Source organism: Salvia hispanica, chromosome 3 (genome assembly GCF_023119035.1).
Source record: "Salvia hispanica cultivar TCC Black 2014 chromosome 3, UniMelb_Shisp_WGS_1.0, whole genome shotgun sequence".
NCBI lineage: Eukaryota > Viridiplantae > Streptophyta > Magnoliopsida > Lamiales > Lamiaceae > Salvia > Salvia hispanica.
Window position 1 is genome coordinate 26,611,788 of NC_062967.1, and position 20,805 is coordinate 26,632,592.

A 20,805-nucleotide genomic window follows, 5' to 3' on the forward strand; every position below is an offset into this window, starting at 1 on the left:
TCAAAGATTTGGTGATAACATTATTTGATATCTTTTTAGAGCGAAAGTAATAAATAAATAAATGTATAATATCAAAAGCACATATATTCCACAAATTAGCAAAATAAAAAAATTCTAATGAAATTTATGGTCAAGTAACATTTTCAGCGCTAACCTCAATTAATAATACTTCCTCCGTCTCAATTAATAATACTCCTTCAGTCCAATAGAAATTGGCCAAATTTCCTTTTTTCTCCGTCCTATAGAATAGTCTACATCCATTTATGATAATAATTTTCTCCTTCTCTTTTACTTTATCATGTATGAGTTCCATCATCCACTACACAATTTCAACTACTTTTTCCCATTCTCTCTTACTTTATCGATTACACATTAAAACTCGTGTCAATCCTAAATAACTTATTTCTATGGAACGAAAGGAGTATATTTTGTTTGCCTACCGCGGTATAATAATTTTACTAGAAAAGGATATGATTTATCTCCTTTTTCTTTATTTTATTATGTGGAGTATTTTAATAGCACAACTCCTTTTTTGGTGTTACTACGATCTTTAGGTCAAATCTATCAAAAATAGTCAAATATAAATCAAAGAACTCACAAATTAGATAATATTTGGTGTTACCATGATTAATCCAAAACCCTATATAGACTATATGGATCTCACCAAAACCCTATATAGACTATATGGATCTCACCAAAACCCTATATAGACTTTATGGATCTCATTTGAGCAGATTCGATCAAATTGAAAATCTTTTCGAACAAGAAATCCGGATGAAGAGAACCCTACATACCGGTGTTTGTTTGGTTGTTTAGATAAGCCTTAGATAGATTAGTACCTACACATCTATGCTTATTTGAATGTTTGGTAGATAAAATTATTTATCTATATGGGTTATGTTTAAGCTTAGCCCCGTATCGGCCCGAAGCAATTTAGTTCATTTAATCAGTTATATTATCAGCAACAAGGTGAGTTAACTTATTAGCCCAATATCCATCACCAACATAATACATAAAATTACTAATTTATGAAAATCTCTAATTCTTCCACCTATATCGACCCTAATTTCTGGGAAAGATCCTTCAATCTCGCCGCCGATCAATTGTCTCCAACATATTAGCACATTCCGCCGTTGACTGCAATCTCCTTAGAGCATCCCCAACCATTCCACTAAACTCAAACTCATTTTAGTGTAAATCTCACACTAAATATTGATTTTGAGTACTATTGGAACTAAATACCTATCCCATTTTAGGTTTTAGTGTACCATTGGAGATGGTCTTAGGCATTCACTAATTTAGGTATTATTTGAGTTTAGAAATGGTGTGGCTGTGTCATCCTTAAAAATGACGCGTGAATAGGGGCTTCAGCCTTTCTAGCTCTTCTTTTATCACTAAATCGACTTTAATAACTTCATTTTAGATTTTATTGTTTTCTTGTGACTGGCAATGTAGGCTTTCTTTACTGTTCCTTGTTCAATCAGGACTCTTGCTATCCGGGAACTGCGAGAGAAATTGATTGAGAGCTGAATATTTTTGCAATAAAATTTAATTCAATGAGATTATATTAATAATTTTAGTTTTTCTCCTAATTTTTATTTTAGCTACCAAACATGATCATTAAATTATTTATTTTGAATTTTTTCTTGATCAGGTTGGATTATATTTATTTTGAATTTTATCTTGATCATCTTTGATTAATTTAATATACCAATCAAACTGGCATTAACTAAATGGGGCAAACCTCATCATCCCTCTATAAATATTTGAAAGAACTTAATTACCTCTTCATGCTCCCTTGCATATTAATCCCTTTTCCTATTTATAAGCAACAAAGCAACAATCTTAGCCGACTTAATAAACCTAGATAATTCTAGTTGGTTCTCTAAAACTATAATTCAACTTTTCTAGATTGTTCTCCGATCTCTCCAAAATAGGTGGAGTCTTTTTTTCAGCTATGATCTTTGTAATAAATTGATTACTAAGCAGTCAAAGTGTCAAACCAATTGACAACAAACATTACAAAAAATGTGATCAGGCATAAATGTATATTCTGATATTTATTCAGCTCTTCATTTTGTGAATGTTTGAAAAATTGATTGCACTCAATTCTTGCAGCAATGCTTTGCTACCCTATATTGTATGAGTTCCTCATCAGAAGCAAGGCCGAGAATGAGAGGTTTCTGACATGATAAAGTCTATATATAGTGAAGGCAAGAGAAGTTTGTTAAAAGTTGTAAACAATAATTATATGACATGATTTTTTGAGGAAACTGTCTTAGCCAGCATGAAATTTGATCATTACTTATGTTTTTTGGTCTTAATGCATTTTACTCTTTTTTATGCTATTTGATTAAGACAGTGCTACATAATTATGTGTCATATTTGACCTTGAGGTTCAAGTATGATAGGCCATGAGAATCTTCTCAATCTTCTATTACACACTCCATGCCATCCTCTCTCTGTCTATCTCACACACACACACTGCTTTACCCAGACATTGGCCTTAATTTTCTTGTTTTAATAAAATTTAAGAAAAAAGATCAAATTTTTACAACAAACTTTGTCTAAACTTCACCATTGATTCTAACAACATATATATGCTACACGTAAGTGAAGAAATATTCTATACTTCACATACAAATCCAAAAAAAGAACAATCTTTTACAAAAGGGGTTGCTTCTCAGTAACTCAGTTATCAGTTGGAGAAAAAAATGACAAATTATGATTAGTCATAATCACCCTCTTGAATAGGGAATTAGTTGGCATGCGTGCAAGGCAAAATTAGCAGTGTTTTTTATCCATTGAAATGGACCCTCCATAAGCTCCTGTCCAAATTCATGTCTCCTTTATATCATCATCAAAATTTATTTATTCGTTTATTACTTATGTTACTATTTTTTAATGTGCCCTTATATTATCTTATTATAATGATTAATCATTGGCTTTCAATTAATTATTTATTAGTGCATTTTAAATGGCTAAGAAAAATCATACGAAGTTAGGTTGTGAAGTGAGCATGAGGAATATTCAGAGAAGGACAAGACTTAAAATATTTGAAAACAAAAGATTGCCGAAATCTTGTATAAAGAAAAGGAAATCGAATAAATGTGTCCACAAAATTAGATAAAGACACTAAATACACACACCATAAGGTTGGTGAGAGTGACAAATGAGGGCACCCTTTTGCTGATATCAGTTTAACTAAAAGACAGAAACCATAGTTTCAAATTTGCCTTTTTTATCCAACCTTCTCTCCCTCTGTATTTTCTTGCAAATTTCAGTTCACAATCTCAACTCCATTTTTTCTTATTTTTATTTGTCAATCTTGTTTTGACATATTTTCTCTGGCACAGTCTTGATATTCTCAAAAAGTAGTTCCAATATTTACCAACCCAGAAAATCCCTATGTAGATTGTTAGTCTTTTCTGTCAGCTCAATTCAGATTCTCAGAAAGAGGTAGGTTGCCTGCAAGATCAGATTTTTATTCTCTCCCTGTTCCATTTCTTGCATTCTTTAATCAGTTTTTCCTTTTAACTTCTTCCTGTCTGAATTCCATTTGAAGTGTCAATTTGAAAGCATGAATCTTGGCAAGTTATTTTAAAGCCCTTGTTGTGAACCATATTCTTGAATTCTGATTATATAAGTTTTAGGCCAAAGACAGAATCTTGATTTCCAGCCCTGAATTTCAGCAGTTCTCATCAATGGGTAGAATTAGCCCAATAATTCTCCTAGTGATAGTGATTCTTGCAATTGGCTTCTTCCTTCTTGGATTACTACAGCTTGTGATTAGGTGTGTGATGAAAAGTCCATCATTTTCCTCAATCTCACAATCCAGCAGGTTCCCTGATGCTGCTTCTGCTGCTTCCCACACATTCCAGAGGCAGCTGCATCAGCTTTTCCGGCTGCATGACTCGGGCCTCGACCAGTCGTTGATCGATGCTCTGCCTCTTTTTTACTACAAGGACATCATAGGATTGAAGGAGCCATTTGATTGTGCTGTTTGTCTCTCTGAGTTCTCATTTCTCGACAAGCTCAAGGTCCTGCCTAATTGCAGCCATGCCTTCCACATCCACTGCATTGAAACATGGCTGCTGTCGAATTCGACCTGCCCTCTATGTCGAAGCCTAATCGGATTCGGGAATTCTGCTGATAGCCCCTTGTTCAGCACTTGTGATTTGGATCACCAATGGAGCAGCTTGTCTTGCCCTGATGGGCCTAGTGGCTCGTCTCCGGCCAATTCTAGGCCCGAGACGAGCAATGCTGGCGCGGCCAGGACGCTCTCCGTTCGTCTTGGGAAGTTTAGGAGCACTAATGAAGGAGTAGGTAGTGAAATCCAGATGCAAAATGAAGTCAGTAGCAGCAACATTGATGCTAGGAGATGTTATTCTATGGGTGCTTTTCAATATGTTGTTGGTGACACCAACCTTCAAGTGGCGCTGCCTCGTTGCAGTGGCGTTGCAACGAGGACTAAAGCGCGACTTGGCAGCGAGGAAGCCGATGAGAAGAAGATTGGTGTTAGGAGTAGAGGTGATAGCTTCTCTGTATCCAAGATTTGGCTATGGTCCAAGAAAGGCAAGCTCAATCCTACATCACAAGCAAATGAAAATATAGTAGTAAGTGATTTAGTATGAAAAATAGGTTGCTCTGATATGATGTTTGGATTAGGAGAAACTATAGTATTTTGTTTTCAATAGAGAAAAGCATTAGTCTTTTTACCTTAGCAGAAAAGATGACTAATTTTTTACTATAACTAGTTTTGTCAGTACAAATTACAAATCATGTTGCAAGTTTTCACATATATGAAGGTGAAAAAGTATGTGACAACATGCTTCATTTTCACATACCATATTCTGTTTTTAGAAGAAAATTTTGGTGGGGTGTTAATGTGATTCATGTGTGAAGACTTCTTAGGCTTTAGCCTTCTTTTTAGGTGCAATTGATTGATTTTATGTTCATTTTGAAGCACTACCATTATTGTTATAAGTTTGAAGCCCTTTTTGACTAAGTTTTTAGTCAATACTCCAAAGTTGATTATGTTTGTGAATTAGTGATATCTAATTATGAGGATTCTGACTAATTTTCATTCATTGGGTAAAAAAAATGGCATTTTATTGAGAGAAAAAGTTTGCATGAAAAAAGGTAAATTAGTTAAAGCCTTAGAATAAGATTTTATTCGACCTTTAAAGGAAAAAAGGGGAAGGCTAAAAAATAAGGCAAGTCGAATTTTTTAATTGCTTTCATAGTGATTAAATATGTAAATGGAATTAGATTCTCACTTGCAAAATCTTTATCCTATCTGTGGTTTAAAGGAAATATAGCATATTTTTCTGTTTTTTATTTTTTATTTTAAACAGCAATTAAACTACCATGTATTCTTTTTTATACTCCATAAGATAATTCTGACTATCAATGTATAAAGAATTTGAAATCTAAATAAAAGAAAGAGAAAAATTTTATGACGATGGAGACTACGCAATGGAGGCAGCATTCGACCCCAACTTCTTCAACATATATGACCGAGAAATAAAATGAAACACCTAAAATGAGGCTTAAAAAAAGATCAATAATGATTCTCCTTTGAGACTCGAATCCATAATCTATTAATAAGAAGAAAAAAAAACATCTTACCAACAGCTTCATCATCACACTAAAAATGAGACTTAACCCTAAACAAAATAAATGAAATGAAATAAGGGTGAGAGTACTTTGGTTTTACTAAAAGTATAATTTATGAAGGTAATTTTACATTTAAAAGAAATAATATCATTTTACATAGATTTAATTCTAGTACATCCTGCATTTTTTTAAATTGCGAAATTTGTTGTCTCACATGTTCTAAATACTTAACAAATAATGAAATTTTAAAATTTCTTTCTATTGACCAAATTTATTACTACTATATTTTACTTTTTTTAGTTTCTTAAGCCTAAAATACGCTGCTTAATCATCCACATCATCATTATTGATTGATATCACCAAAATTTGGCACGTTATATACCCATTTAGCTTTCGATTTCCTTGTGGAAGTTATCATGGGACAACTGAAAATTCTTGAAATTTCATAATTTGTCATTCAAAATTTAAGAAATACAGAATAAATTCAGAATTTGACAAAATTTAGTAATTTTATATTTAATGAAATGTTTTAGGAGTATTATAATGTTTCATTGGCATGATTTCATTTATTATTGATAATATTATTTGTTGTTGGTAATATTATTTGAAAACTCAGTAAATAAAAGAGAGTAAACTCGAACTCCAATGCCGTCTTAAAATCCGGCCGTCCAAATGAATCGTTATCAGCACCTCATCATAACGATAGATCCAACGGTCGATATTCACTCTCAGAAACCCTCAAAACACAAAGCCCGCGAAAGAGGAAGGAGAAGCAAAGCAAGCTATGTGTGGAAGAGGAAGGTGTACTCTTCGAGCGGATGCCATTGCTCAGGCCTGCCATTTCAACTCTCGCCCCATCCGCCATGTCGACATCGATCGGTTTGTTCTCGCTAATCGCCCTTTGATTTTCGCATTTTCGCCGATTTTAGTTTGATTTACACTTGCTTCCAACTCGAACGAAGAAGAAAACTGTTGATTTTGAGTGAAATTGGTGTGTGAATTAGGTATCGGCCGTCGTACAACGTCGCGCCGGGGTTCAGCGTGCCGGTGGTTCGACTAGACGACGGCGGTGGCGACGGCGACGGCGTCGTTTCGCACTGCATGAAGTGGGGACTGGTTCCTAGCTTTACTAAGAAAACTGATAAAATCGATCACTTTAAGATGGTAATACTAATTGTTTTTCTCTAGTGCTGTACTCTCTAATTTTGATTCGCATTTGAGAGAGAGTTGACTAATGCTGTAACTTCCTATTTTGACTTACATTTGTGCATGTGTGTGCATTTGATGAGATAGAGAGAGATGGGTGAAGCATGAAGGTTGTTTTTGTTTCGTAGCTATCTCACTTGTGCTGTGATTTTACAGTTCAATGCGAGGTGTGAATCGATAAGAGAGAAGGCTCCTTTTCGCCGACTTCTTCCAAAGAACAGGTGTTTGGTATCTTTTGAAGGGTATGTCTACCTGCAACTCTATGCATATATTCTTGTTTGTTGTTTCTGAAAGTTCATATATAGAGTGATTAACACCTTAATATCATGTTTTGTGCACCTGCTCCAACATCGTCATCATTTGATTTTCATCATTTCTGAATTTTCTGCTCTGAAAAAATGTGATGTATGCTTTTATGATATACTCCTATGACTATTAGTTCCAGTTTTTACCTGATAAAATTATGTTTTCAGATTTTATGAATGGAAGAAGGATGGATCTAAAAAGCAACCTTACTATGTCCACTTTAAGGACGGTCGTCCAATGGTTTTTGCTGCTCTATTCGATTCTTGGAAAAATTCAGAAGGTGAAATACACATTAATGAAGAACATGTCCATAAGACTTTGACCATGCGCTTTTTCTGAGCCATTTTTGTACTGTTTTTCCCATTCATTATGCAGGAGAAACGCTTTACACCTTCACTATTATCACTACTTCATCCTCGTCATCTCTGGAATGGCTTCATGGTTTGTGCTTTCCCTCCTTTTGATGATGAAATACACTTCCACTTGAACAGATCATAATATGGTTTGTTCATTTAAGTACAACATCACTCAGCTGTCATGGCTGCTGTTTTTGGAGATCAATTTGATTTCAAACTCATGTCTGTCTGTATTCGTATTCGCAGCAATTGTTTGATTATTTGTTACCCCATTGCAGATAGGATGCCTGTAATCTTGGGCAGCAAAGAATCAACTGATTGGTGGCTCAATGATTCTTCTTTGTCCAGTCTTGACAAAATACTCAAACCATATGAAGAAACAGATTTGGTGAGAACCCAAAATCTCTGGTTTTTTGTCCTTGGTGATATGTTGCTGGAGATGTGAACTGGGATTTAAAAGAAATTGGCTTTTTCTTACAGGCCTGGTATCCTGTCTCACCTGCAGTTGGTAAAATTTCTTTTGATGGACCTGAGTGCATTAAGGAGGTAATAATGTTCTATTAAGCACACACACAGTTATTAATCAGATCAAGACTTGATTTGTAGTCAATCACCATTAGGAAGATATGCTGCATTTAGTCAAAGAAGTATACTTAAATGTCATCATTCTGGGCATAACTAGATAATGATATGATATGTTACATTCTTGCATGTTGAATATTGTAACGAGACTGAGATCTCTTTACACAGGTAAAACTGGAGGAGACCAAGAGAATCTCTCAGTTTTTCTCAAAGAAACAAGCAAGCAAATCAGAGGATCCAACACCTGAAAAAACACCGATCAAAGAAGAGCTCCAGGAATGTATTGCACCAAAAATTGAGAAAGAGGAACCTCAAAATCAGTCTAAAGTTGAAAGCGCTGCAGTGAAGGATGAAGCTAGTGTGATGGAAGAACCAAAACAAGAAATTGTGAAAGATGAACCTTGTAGCCAAGAAGAATCTGTTACAAAAACAGGCAAGAGTGATACCAAAGATGCAGATCATGCAAAGCCATCTGCAAAAGAAACTGATAGGCTAAGGCTACTGCACATGAGTCCAATCAAGAAAAGAAGAATTGGGGCCAATGATAAACAAGGACAAGGTGCGGGTGATAAGCAACCAACTCTCTTTTCCTACTTTGGTAAGAACTAATAGTCGGTTGGTTTGTGGTTTTGTTGTATTAGCACATGTTCTGTATATATAAAGCTTATGGAGAATATTAGCTGGAAGTTCTGAACTAGGTTAGGTTTACAAGAATAGATTCACTAGAAATTTTTGTGTATAACCATCATTAGGTTCTTTGATGGTTTGATGTTCTAGTTTTATCTAATTCTTGAACCTGTGTTTTCAGCTTCTTGTTTTGCATCCGAATTTCTCTAGCGTTTGGCAAATACGATTTGTGGCTTTGTGCATGCGTCCGTTTTAGTTCCAATAGTGAAAAACCACCCAGATTTTCAAGTAGTGAGGTTCTTTTTCACTTGTGCTGCAATAAAGTTGAGACATCACAAATCTCTTCTTAGCAAGAGGTCTTGGATTCAAATCTCACTTGCGTGCATGCAGTGTAGCATAGCTCTCATAAAATTGTGGTTTTCAAATTCTCAGTACGCTGGGTTTGAGCCTCACGGGATGAGTTGGACTAGTTGGTTTGCTAGGCTTCGTGTGCATTCTATTCGTGGTATTGCCATTGGGTTGCTGAGGCCTTCTGGATATTTTCATCTTCGTGTTGATTCTTTTATGTAATAGACGATGGCATTTTCTTGATGGATTTTCGCCGTAAAGGTGAAAACTGGGCTCGGCTCCGAGGTTGTGATATACTGCTGTCAAGGCATTCCTTGAGGGGTTTTTTCGTTTCTTTTCATAATCAAATTGTTAAGTGTAAAGTAATATAATGTGATGATATCTTGACTTGTAGAATGTCATAAACTTTTGATTACACTCGATTCAAATAAAATTCTCTCACAAAACCTTAACACATATCAGTGGCGCAAGTTTCGATTGCACAAAAGCTCTCAATCCTAATCTTTAGCATCTCCAAATTAGTTACAGTAAAAACTAAAAAGGATATCAAGCCAAAATTTTAAAAGGAGTACTCCCTTCGTTCCCCGATTAAGAGTCACACTTTTTTATTTTGATCCGTCCTAAATTAAGATTCACACTTCATTTTTGTAGGTCTCACATTCCACTAACTCAATTCACTCACATTTTATTATAATAAAATCAATATAAAAAAATAGGTCACACATTCCACTAACTTTTTCAATAACTTTTTTTTACATTTCTTAAAACTCATGTTTGGTCAATCGGGGACGGAGGAAGTATTAGATTTAAACAAAAATAGAAAAATACTCCGTATCTACTTTCTCTAAATATGACTCTTTTCTTTAATATACATCTATTAAAAAAGACTCCTTTTAACAAACAGTCAGTCAAAATTTGCTGCACAGTCACTTTCGACAAATAAGTTGATTCATATTTTAAAAAATTAGTTTACTATTAGAAAAGAAAATCTAGAAAACACTTGTCAAAATATCATGACTCATAGCAAATAATCCAAAATTAATCAATGGCTTTAAGAAAAATAGGTCTTTTTAGGTCAAGAATAATAGAAAAGGCACCACTCACTCACCATCCCAGCATATCTTCTGTTATACCTCACCAATTGGGATAATGCAAAAATTATCCACAAAAAAAAGTAAGCATGCCTTCCAATTTCACTAATCCACATCAAAACTTTATGCCTCCAACAACAAACAATAATAAAAAAAACTATAAAGAAATGAGTCCAACATCGATGAGCTGTAAATAAATAAATAAAAAGTATTAATTCACAAACAAGTAATGAAAATACAATACTTACAAATAATTGAAAATGATTGCAGTGTATACGAATACAATACACAGCTAGACGAAGGTGGGCCCATCCTTGCCCATGTCCATCGATCCCTTGGCGTACCTGGATGAGAAATTCCGCGACGCGTAGTAGTAACCGTCGGCGTCGTCTTGCCCTTCCTTGGCGAAATCCCCAATTTGCCCCCCCGGCCCCTCGTCGAAATTCATCGCGTAGCTCAGCGGATCGTATTGGAAATTCGCGTGCTTTCCGCCGCTGCGGTTCCGATTGAACCGCCGGATGAACGTCTTCCACTTCGGCCCGGCCACCAGCTCCGACCACTCGCGGATCTTCATCACCGCGCCCGCGCCGCGCGACCGCATCCTCTGCCACCACGTCGTCGCACCGGAGGATTCGTCGCTGCGGCGGCGGTCGAAGCAGGGGAGGCTGAAGCAGCCGCGGCGGAATTCGGAGGATTCGTCGGCGTTTTCGGTGATTTGGATTGGGGATTCGCGAGGAGGCTCCATGAATTGATTAATTAGCATGTATACTTCAATAATTGTGTGTGTGTATATGTGAGAGCGGCGGAGAGTGAAATGGTTGGCGAATTATTCTCTCTCTCTCATTTCTGTGTGTTTGTGAGCTCTGGTTTTGCAGCGAATAACGGATGAAATAGTTATTGATGTTTCCGAAAATGGGCTCTATCGTATAGGGGAGTATAGCGGGAGTTTGGGGGTAAAAATGTAATTTGGCGGAACAGACTGGGCCCGGAAACCAGTCCAACCCATTGTATACGTGTCATCAAGAGATAAGGTTCAGTCTTCACTACTCATTTACTCGTGAATATACAATCCATAAAACCAAATTCTATTAATCCAATTCTATTTCGTCTCATAATATAAAAAATAGCTAAAAGTATATAAAAATTTTATTTATTTGTAGTTATTTAAGATTTTTCGGTTAAATTATACTCCAAAATACATGTACTTTTCATTTTCATCCTTCCCACGAAAATATATACATTCCATTTTTGGAAAGTTACAGTATCAATCTAATAATGCAGATCTCATTATCCACTAACACTACTTTCACTACAATTCTCGTCATCTTTCTTACTTTACCATATCATTCTCCTTTTCTCTCTTACTTAACCAATTTTTATCTTGATTTTTGTGCCATCCTATTACCCATATTTTTATGGGACGGGAGAGTAGTTATCCGATACTGTAGTCGGGGAATCAGGCATAGTGCTACTATGTCAATGCCAAGTGACTTAAACGAGATTGTTTATTCGTAAAGAAATAAATTTGATTGAAAAAATCAATAACATGACATGTAAGTAAATTTTTTTATTGTTTTCCCACTAATTTTACAAAATTGCATGACATCAAAATTTAATCAAATTTAATGTTTTTTCTTTTAAAATGGCCCAATTTCAAGTGTGCTGTCAATAGATATTTTCTCTCACTAGACAGGTGAAGACAAATGCGCTTTATACTTTATTCTAATTTTCTATTTGACTTAATACTACTCCTATGATGTAATTGAAGTGTTACAAAGTCTTATAAAACATTAATATGAAAGCTTGGGCGCGCATATCTTTACTCACAATATTGACAACATTAATTATGAAATTAAATATCATGGAATTAAACATTAATAATAAGCTCACTTTTTGTGTGTATTAATGGTCGGTGGCTTGGCACAAGCACAGCCAAAATATTAATGGTTTCTTTTATCACATTTGATTCGCTCATTACAGGATTTAAAATCATCAACTTGGATTAAAACTCACTCAGTCATACCTAATTATCATCCAATTGGAATTAAACTGGCTCTGCCATACCTAATTTACCTTTCAAACAAAGTTTGAATGAGTTGTTAAATATCTTTAGTTTGGATGAAAGATAGTTGGGTACATTTATTAATTTTTGAATCTTCGACCACCTAAATCCTAATTGTGATACAGTTTCAAAAAAGTATTTATGAATTAAATAATTAGTACTCCATTCCAGTTAAGATTAGGATAAAGATGAGGCCTGAAAGAATATCCAATAAATACTTCCAATCAGACTGGGATTTAATTAAATGAATATTATTTGCACCAGATTATAGTGGGGACCCTAAAATATTAAATACAGTTAATGATTGTTGGAAGACAGCCACCAACCTTGCCAAAAAAAATAACATATGTAAAAGACAGCAGTCACCTCTAACTAAGAACCAAACATATGCTAGAATATGACTAACTTGATCCTCTACAGTAGCTGTAGCAGATGACTTTTTATAAGTTTAACACAACTTTTTTTTTGAAGAAAAACATACACACACAACCACATGTGTTACTGTGTATCTGTGTGTGATGGACATGGATAGTAGAATATCACAATGTTACATCATATTAATCCCCCAAACTCAAAAAATCTGCAGAAATGTCAATTTCTACTAATAGGGCCAATATACATGACAATGATATGCACCTAATATGCCATCAAATATCAGCAAATATTTGTTGACACACTTTTGTTACATTAAGTAACCTCTTCACCATGCCCATATAGTATCACAATCAGGGGCGTCGACAGATCACACAGAGCAAAGAGTATATGCCAAATGAGATACCAAAAGTATCCAACAAGTTTGCACAGTTAGACATGAGTCATTCTCATAGAAAATCAACATGAAGATACACAGCAAAGAGTTGATTGCGTGACGCTCGCTGTCCTTTCCAGCTCTTGAAATTATCATTCCATTATATGTCTCTCATTCAAAAACTCCTAAATATGAGCATAAACTATTCAAACATTCAAGTTCAAAGACTCCTAAATACAAGTACAAACTATTTAAGAACTGCTTGAAACGAGTATAACTGTATAACCATTCGATTCAAATCCAAAAATTCCAATAAATCTTAAATTCGAGTATAAACTGTTTATTAATTCAAATCAGACTAAAAAAACTCATAGAAATGAGTATAACCTTTCTAGCCAAATTGGATCCAATTCCATGTATAAAAAGTTAGATGCATAACTTATCCTAGACTTGCATTTGCAAGATGATAAATACCATAACATAAGATTCAATTGAATTCGAAACAGAGAATTGAAAGAGACATATACCCCATTCCCTTCCCCAAAGATGATACCTACATATATACTGCTCTAAGTAAACTATTGAACAAGGCCTTTCTCTTACAATATTGCATTGTCATTCGTAAGGACAAGAACCCGACTCAGAGCCATTTATAAGACAACTGAAAGGCTAGAGAGTCCAGCCCTCAAGCAAAGTTACAATCGTCATTTCACCACGGAATACTCAAAACACAGAGTCAAGTAATATAAACATAACACTACCTAATTCAAACACATAACAGTAAGCATAGATGATAGATCACAATCTCAGAACTATCAAATGCATACACCATTTGTATGTAGTATTACCTACAATGTCACCGTGCTCCAAACTCCACCGCGTGTTTTCCCGTAGACCTCCCCGGCCACGTCTGAGCTCCCAGAATCAATGGCAATCGCCCCAAAAAGTGCACGGAACGCACCACAGACCACAGCAGGAGCTGTGGCATTAGTCTTGCTCGCGACCCTCACAACGTTCTGCAAACCAAGATATGAATTTAGGAGTTTGGATTTTTTGGCACTGTAATTTAATTTGAATTTACATATTTACAGGTGGTAATTTGGAACATGAAAATTTGAAGCAGATATTTCAATTTTTTTTAAAAAAATATAAGTTTCTAATTCCTTATTTACAGTATGTAAACAACATAGAAGGAGAAATTAAGCATTTTAACTTAAAATTTTGGAAACACACGAAGGCAGAGAATCAAATATTACAATTACATTACATGCTTCATCTCAATTCTCAGCAAAATTAATTAATAAAGTTAAAGGGTTAAAGTGAGAATTTACAACATTCAACAAGTAGTATTTTGTATTATAAACTATACAAATAAATAAAAAAAGAAGATTTGGAAAAAAAAAAATTGGCTTCGGGTCGGGTACCCGCGGTGTCGGGTGCGGGATACCCGACTCGGGTATCGGGTAATACCCAACTCACTGCGGGACGGGTATCGGGACAAAGTTTTCGGCCAAAGTCGGGTGCGGGTACCCGCGGGTACCCGTTTCGACACCCCTAGGTAAAACATTGTGTTTTAGTTTTAGTTGAAGATAAATTTAATGACTAAACATATTCTCATCTTGAAAATAAGATAAACACTTTGATATACGTGCATATTCCGTGCGCAGATTAATTTTACAGTAAATTCTAAAAATGTTTGAAGGTAACTACTTATTAAGTACTATTACTATTAATTGAATTGGTTAAGAAATAATTAAAGTAATTAATGCATTGTTTCATGTGGCCCACATGATATGGTAGCGCAAATATGAGACCACTCTATGCCATGAGCGTTATCCTAAGCACACACAACATAGTAGTAGCGAACACAATTCCACTTCAACCTCATCGCCGAGGCCCGAGCCCAACAGTCGGCACCAACTGGAATCTCCATCACAGAGTTTGTCCAATTTAAGCCGTGAGCCTAAATGTTTTGCAACTAGTCACATGTTGTCAAGTAATTTATGTTTTTATACTACTAATATATACTAGTATACACTAAATAATTAATTCCACACCTCAGTAGAAATTAGTGATTAATAGCATCAGCTGTAATTTCCCCTATAAGGTATCAATAATGTCTTCTTCCCCCAAATCTTAATAAATGTTTTTATATTAATAAATGTCTTACATCTATAAAGGGAAAAAAGAACACTTCATTGAATAAAAGATAAATACAATCTCAAACAAATCACATACCAAGATTGAGCAAATCCCAAATCGCGCAAAATCGCAGCATGCCGGGCCCGGGCCCGCACATGATCTACGCCATCGGGTCGGGCCAAGGGCTGATGCATGTCTCGAACGGGCGATTCGGGCCGCACCACTGCGTCACGTACGCCATCAACGCCTTCTTCGGGCCGGACATAGGGTCGTTCTGTGAGTGGCTGAGCTCAACTATGGGTTCGGGCCGGTTCCTGGGCTCCTCCGTCGAGCAATGGATCCACAACCCGTTTTACTACGCTTTGATTCTGGGCTTCCCTCTTTCACTTCTCTACACCTGGGTTTCCCGATTTCTCCTGCAAAAGGGCGTCCTTGATTCTTTCTCTGGGGTCAGTCAGTATCAACGCAACTTTCACTTATAATGATGAATTTTAGTTTTTTAAATGTTTTTCCTTATTAGGAATTTCCTTACATAGACTTGGATTAACTTCGGGTTGGAATATGTATGAATTTTGCTGGCGAATCTGGAAATTTTAAGCCATCACCAACTGAAATTGAATGATCATGTATCCTAAAATTGCGATCTCTTTGGTAGGTAACCCTAACCCTAAAAGGGATTGAAATTTTGAGTTTGATTAAAATTTTGTCAAGTGCATTTTTCCCCAGAATATTTAGCTGAGATTTTGAATTCGGTGCATCATAGGCTATTATTGCCTCAATTTAAAAAAAAAATATGATGCTCAGTTAAATATTTTAAAAGAAACATGGTTTGCTCCAATAAATGGAAGAATTTAACACATATATGATGTTCTCCATGTATTATGTGTATACAAGCTGTTTAGAAGTTGGGTCAGTGTTGATTTTAAGGCTATACTTGTGTATATAAGATAGGAAATTTAGGAACTATACTAGCTAATAGTAGTATGAAAATTATGAGTTGTGTTGAAGTATGCGCGAGTGGAAATAGTTACGGATCATTCTTCATTTCGGCTGTCTTTAGAGAAATGTAGAGGATTATGAAGTTCAAACTGTTTTATGTTTTCGTAGTGTGCCTCAGTTTACAGCAGTGAATGGTATAGTATGCATTTTGTGTTCGGATCTTTCTATTCAGTCCTAACTTTGTTCGTTATAAAGGATGATGTAGTTACTCATGAAGAGTTTTGTGGTTTAGGTTCCCTTAAACGCGAGACAGTGCTTCTTGTTGATCTTTGCTGGATCTTTGTCACATTTTTTCTTGGATCATCTGTTTGAGGTAATGCTTCTGCTGGTTTATGTCCTTTATCGAACAGCAGTTAGAGTTCAAGGCTGCTCGATGTTTGATCATGACTAAATCATTCTATATATGAACGTTACTATGCTAGTGAAGTTTTTGAGGTTTCGTTGTTATGAGGCGTGCTTTGGAGTGAGTTTCTTGAACGGGATCGATTTCATTCATTTACAGGAGAATGGGCATTCTTCCATGTATACTTGGATATTGAGCACCGGCTGGTGGAAAACCCGAGCACCAGTCAATCCCGATGCTGTTGTTGTTATTGGCCTTCTCTGTGCAGCCTTAATTGGAGGTTTTATATACATCTACAGGTTTCATGGATTCGTCTGTCAGTAAATTTGTCGAGATCTAGCAAATGGCTATCGCGATGTTTCATTCTATCGTTGCTCTACCCCTTTTGCAGAGTGAAGCCCTTGAAGTCGGTGAGAAGGCAATACCACAAGTCGCTGAATTTGACCTTGGCAGTGGCAGTTGCATACTGCCTGTGGTGCGCGAGCCAGATTTATTTGGTCAGGCCTCGTCGTGCAGCTGTTGGGGAGGAGGCTGACTTGGGAGTCCTCGTGTTCCTTGGCATCTTCTTCTTCTTCCCGCACTGGCTGTGCGTACTGTCTATGAACACGAAGGAGATCGTTGAATCCGCGGATCAACTCCCCCATTGAAAGTGAGGGAAAGAATGGGCTCACAATACAGTTCATGTTTAAATTTCAAATGTACATTAAACGAATACTCCCGCCGTCCCACAAATATTGTCCCACTTTGACCTGACACGAGTTTTAAAAAGTTATAATGAAAAGTGAGTTAGAAAAAGTTAGGAGAATGTGAGTCCTACTTTTATATATGTTTTATAATAAAATGTGAGTAAAAATGAGATAAGAGAATATGAGATCCACTACAAAAAATGATAAAAAGTGAAATAGGACAAATTTTGTTGGGATGGATGGAAATAGTAAAATGAGACAAACTTTCAGGGACGGAGGAAAAGTACTTATTTTGAAGAGTGTTAGCTGCTTAATCAATAGTATTTCATTAATTACTAATGATTAGTTAACTAAGATCAACTAATCCTATAGTCAAATTTTGTGTTTGACAAGTTTGAGTTATATCCTATAATAGAGAACAAAAATGTATTGGAGACATAATGTCTTAGACATTATGAGGTTAAAGTCGTAATTGTACATTATATTATTATTTGTATTCAAAATGATGTTATGTTTATATAGTTTACTACCCTTTTGTTCATTAATATACTTAATTAAGGACATTGCTCTAATTATGCGTATTCAATTATTTTGTTAGCATACGCAGGGCGAATCCACATGTATTAGTAGTGGGGCAATGCCCCTGTTCAAAAATGTTCTTCTATACTAATTTTTCTTTAAATTAAAATATTTATTTGAGTTTCTTCTAAAATGCTCCTTCTCAATTCTTCAATCATTTGCTTATGTATATTTTTGCCCCTCTTGAATTTAATTCTTGGCTCCGCCCCTGAGCATACGACCTTTATATTTATGATTGACAATATTTTTTTTAATCACATCTTTCTTTCATTTATTTAAGAGTAAAGGCCAAAATTGGTCCTCAACATACGACCATTTTACGTTTTTAGTCATAAACATTATCTTTTGAATTTTGTGGTCCTGAACATATGGGAATTTGATCATTTTGGTCCTCCTCAATATTTCCGTTAAAAACTAACGGTTAACGGGTTTAATCCTGATTTTGACTAAATTAGACTTTTAATTCTGATTTTTACAACCTAATTAATTCTCTAATTATTTTACTAAATTAGCCCCATTTGTCGACCCTCCGCTCGCTCTACTCCCTCTTCCCATTCCTCCGCACCTCCCCTCCCTCCTTCAGTCCTCCATCTTCCCCTTCTCCTTCCTCGTCTCTCTCCTCACATTCTTCCTCACCCTCTCCTTCTCTATCTTCGCCTCTGTTTTCACACTAGAAAGTCCCAGCGCCCCCGCCGCCAAGCCGTCGTTTTCCTGCTCAGATTCTGACCAAAAACATTTTTATCAACATCACCTCACACATATCATAGCAAATCCAATTATTCCATGAGAATTAAACGGCCAACCCAAGATTTTCCGTTCCACAAAATCACTGAGGCCATGATCTGCACTACCTGAAAATTAGGAACCAAATCAGTTTCAGCAAACCCTAAAAATTATCTATTACTTTCACGTTACACATTCCCTCAAGAGAGTGGGCAGAAGTTCAGATTATCAAAGGCAGATTCTTCACCACACAAGAAGGCGACGCCGCTGCCTGTGCGTGTCCGGCAGTGGCGGCGAGGGGGAGTAGGGGCTGACCGCGACGACGGCGGCGGCTTCAGTCTGCATCGCGACCGCACAGCAGCGGCAGCGCTGGATGATCGTGGCTGACAGCAGCTGCTCGTACCAAACTCAGCGGCGACGGAGAATCAGTGGCAGCAACGGCAGACGGAAGCTGCGAGAGAGAAAGAAAAGAGTGAGATGGAGGAGGGTGGCTTGCGACGGCGAGAAGAGGGCGGACTAATTGGGTTTTCTCCAAAAGTGCATTTTGCTAATTGGGTTTCTACAAATTAGGGAATTAATTAGGGAGTACAAAATTAGAATTAAAAGTCTAATTTGGTCTAAATTGGGATTAAACTCGTTGATTTTAGTTTTAAACGGAAATATTGACGGAGGACCAAAATGATCAAATTTCTATATGTGCATGACCAAAAAATCAAAAAGATAAAGTTTAGGACCAAAATCATAAAATGACCATGTGTTCAGGACCAGTTTTGGCCTTTACACTTTATTTAAAGACACATATTTAAAGTTTTAAAATAGTGTAATTCCATCTATATATTTAGTGTTCATTTATCGATCTAATAAAGTAAGATATATTTATCCGCAAATAATTTATAATGGATTTCTTATCAAATTAGTTTTTATAATTTTAATTTAAATAAATTACTAAGTCTACATAATTAATATTTGTTCTTTCCAAAATTTAATCTCTATATATCCTTAATTTCTGAAACGTTACAATTGAACCTCGATAAAAATAAAATCATAAAATCATATGTTCTTAACTCGTCAAATTTCTTTTATAAAATAGTACTATTAGACTTTTTGGCTCCACTCCACTCAACGGAATTGTTAACGGATGACCAATTGTGATTCGATTTGAAATGTACATGACCAAAAAATTCAAAAGATAAAGTTTAGAACTAAAATCATAAAATGGGCATATGTTCAGGACCAATTTTGGTCTTTACTCTATATAATATTACTAATTAAGTTTAATAATATTATATAGACTAATATTACTAATTTAAGTTTAGTAATGTTATTATCACCATAATGTTCAATTTCAAAGTCATACATAATATAAAATTAAAATAGTTACTTATTTTATAGCAGAATTAAGAAAACAAGTCATATTATGTAAAACTAACAATATTATAATCACAAAATAAACAATAAAATACAAAATATGGAGATATCTTATATAAAAATTAAAATACAAACTAACTAATGGTATATAAAAAGTATAAAAAATAGAAAGAAAATCAAACTTATACAAAGCACATTACGAATATAATTAAGATATAAAAATAATATAGTAATAAAATATACTAGCTTCCTAATACTACTGCTTAAAAAAATATAAAAATCTGCCTAATATTTGTAAAAATAAAGTCTAATCTTACGCATTAACGAAAACAATATTACAATTTAGCTAAAATCAATACAGATATATATCTAATTTGATTTGGCATGTATAATCCAATTAGGGTATATTAGTCCATATTTGGATTAATCTTATGTCAAAGAGACATAGGGGTATTATGTCATGGAGACATTATGTCTCTAAATCACTATCCGAGAACAATAGAGAATTAGTGTGATCCATTTGGAATATATCACTTGTTCTTACTCCTATAGTCATATTTTGGTAGTTAGTGTTTTCTGTTTTTTGACTTTTAGTGAATTTTTAAAAATATCCCAATTTTCATTTTTTCGTTAAATGTCCACAACTTTAAGCATTTATCATAAAATGCTATACAAAATTTGATCACAAAAAGTTGAATCATTTTGCCATAGTTTGAGATGCTCTTTTACACATGACTGTTTTAGCAAAAATAACAATATTGTTTTAGCACAAATGCTATGAATTAGGGACAAAAATCGAAAGTTATGGATATTTTGATGGAAAAAATTATAAGTTGAGGACATAGTAGCATATAACTTGGGCTTTGGTTTTGCTAATCAAATTATTCTATTATTTATAAATACACACACATAGGAAGTATACAAATATTTTTTTCTTTAAGGCAGTACAGTTATTTTATTTTTTTCAACTTCTCAAAACAATGATTTTTATTTTGAAATCTCTACAATCTGAAGAGTTGC

At 35.2% G+C, this 20,805-nt stretch overlaps 4 protein-coding genes across 4 annotated transcripts; 3 read left to right on the top strand and 1 right to left on the bottom strand.

Annotated features, from left to right (window-relative positions):
* The first annotated feature begins 3,161 nt into the window (after window positions 1-3,161).
* LOC125212644 (RING-H2 finger protein ATL47-like) lies at window positions 3,162-4,844 on the top strand. The gene is made up of 2 exons (XM_048112860.1): window positions 3,162-3,459; window positions 3,654-4,844. Exon 2 carries the CDS (start codon window positions 3,705-3,707, stop codon window positions 4,632-4,634), a length of 930 nt encoding a protein of 309 aa, XP_047968817.1. The 5' UTR covers window positions 3,162-3,459; window positions 3,654-3,704; the 3' UTR covers window positions 4,635-4,844.
* Window positions 4,845-6,346: 1,502 nt separating this feature from the next.
* On the top strand, window positions 6,347-8,876 carry LOC125211659 (abasic site processing protein YoqW-like). Its single transcript, XM_048111551.1, has 8 exons — window positions 6,347-6,498; window positions 6,624-6,783; window positions 6,982-7,067; window positions 7,299-7,411; window positions 7,507-7,572; window positions 7,766-7,875; window positions 7,968-8,033; window positions 8,238-8,876. The coding sequence occupies exons 1-8, from the start codon at window positions 6,404-6,406 to the stop codon at window positions 8,676-8,678; spliced, it is 1,137 nt and encodes a 378-aa protein (XP_047967508.1). The 5' UTR covers window positions 6,347-6,403; the 3' UTR covers window positions 8,679-8,876.
* A 1,551-nt stretch (window positions 8,877-10,427) lies between these two features.
* Window positions 10,428-10,880, bottom strand: LOC125209716. Its single transcript, XM_048109298.1, has one exon. The coding sequence runs from the start codon at window positions 10,878-10,880 to the stop codon at window positions 10,428-10,430; it is 453 nt and encodes a 150-aa protein (XP_047965255.1).
* A 4,284-nt stretch (window positions 10,881-15,164) lies between these two features.
* On the top strand, window positions 15,165-17,234 carry LOC125212289. The gene is made up of 4 exons (XM_048112409.1): window positions 15,165-15,536; window positions 16,319-16,399; window positions 16,589-16,728; window positions 16,821-17,234. The coding sequence occupies exons 1-4, from the start codon at window positions 15,222-15,224 to the stop codon at window positions 17,074-17,076; spliced, it is 792 nt and encodes a 263-aa protein (XP_047968366.1). The 5' UTR covers window positions 15,165-15,221; the 3' UTR covers window positions 17,077-17,234.
* The last annotated feature ends 3,571 nt before the right edge of the window (window positions 17,235-20,805 follow it).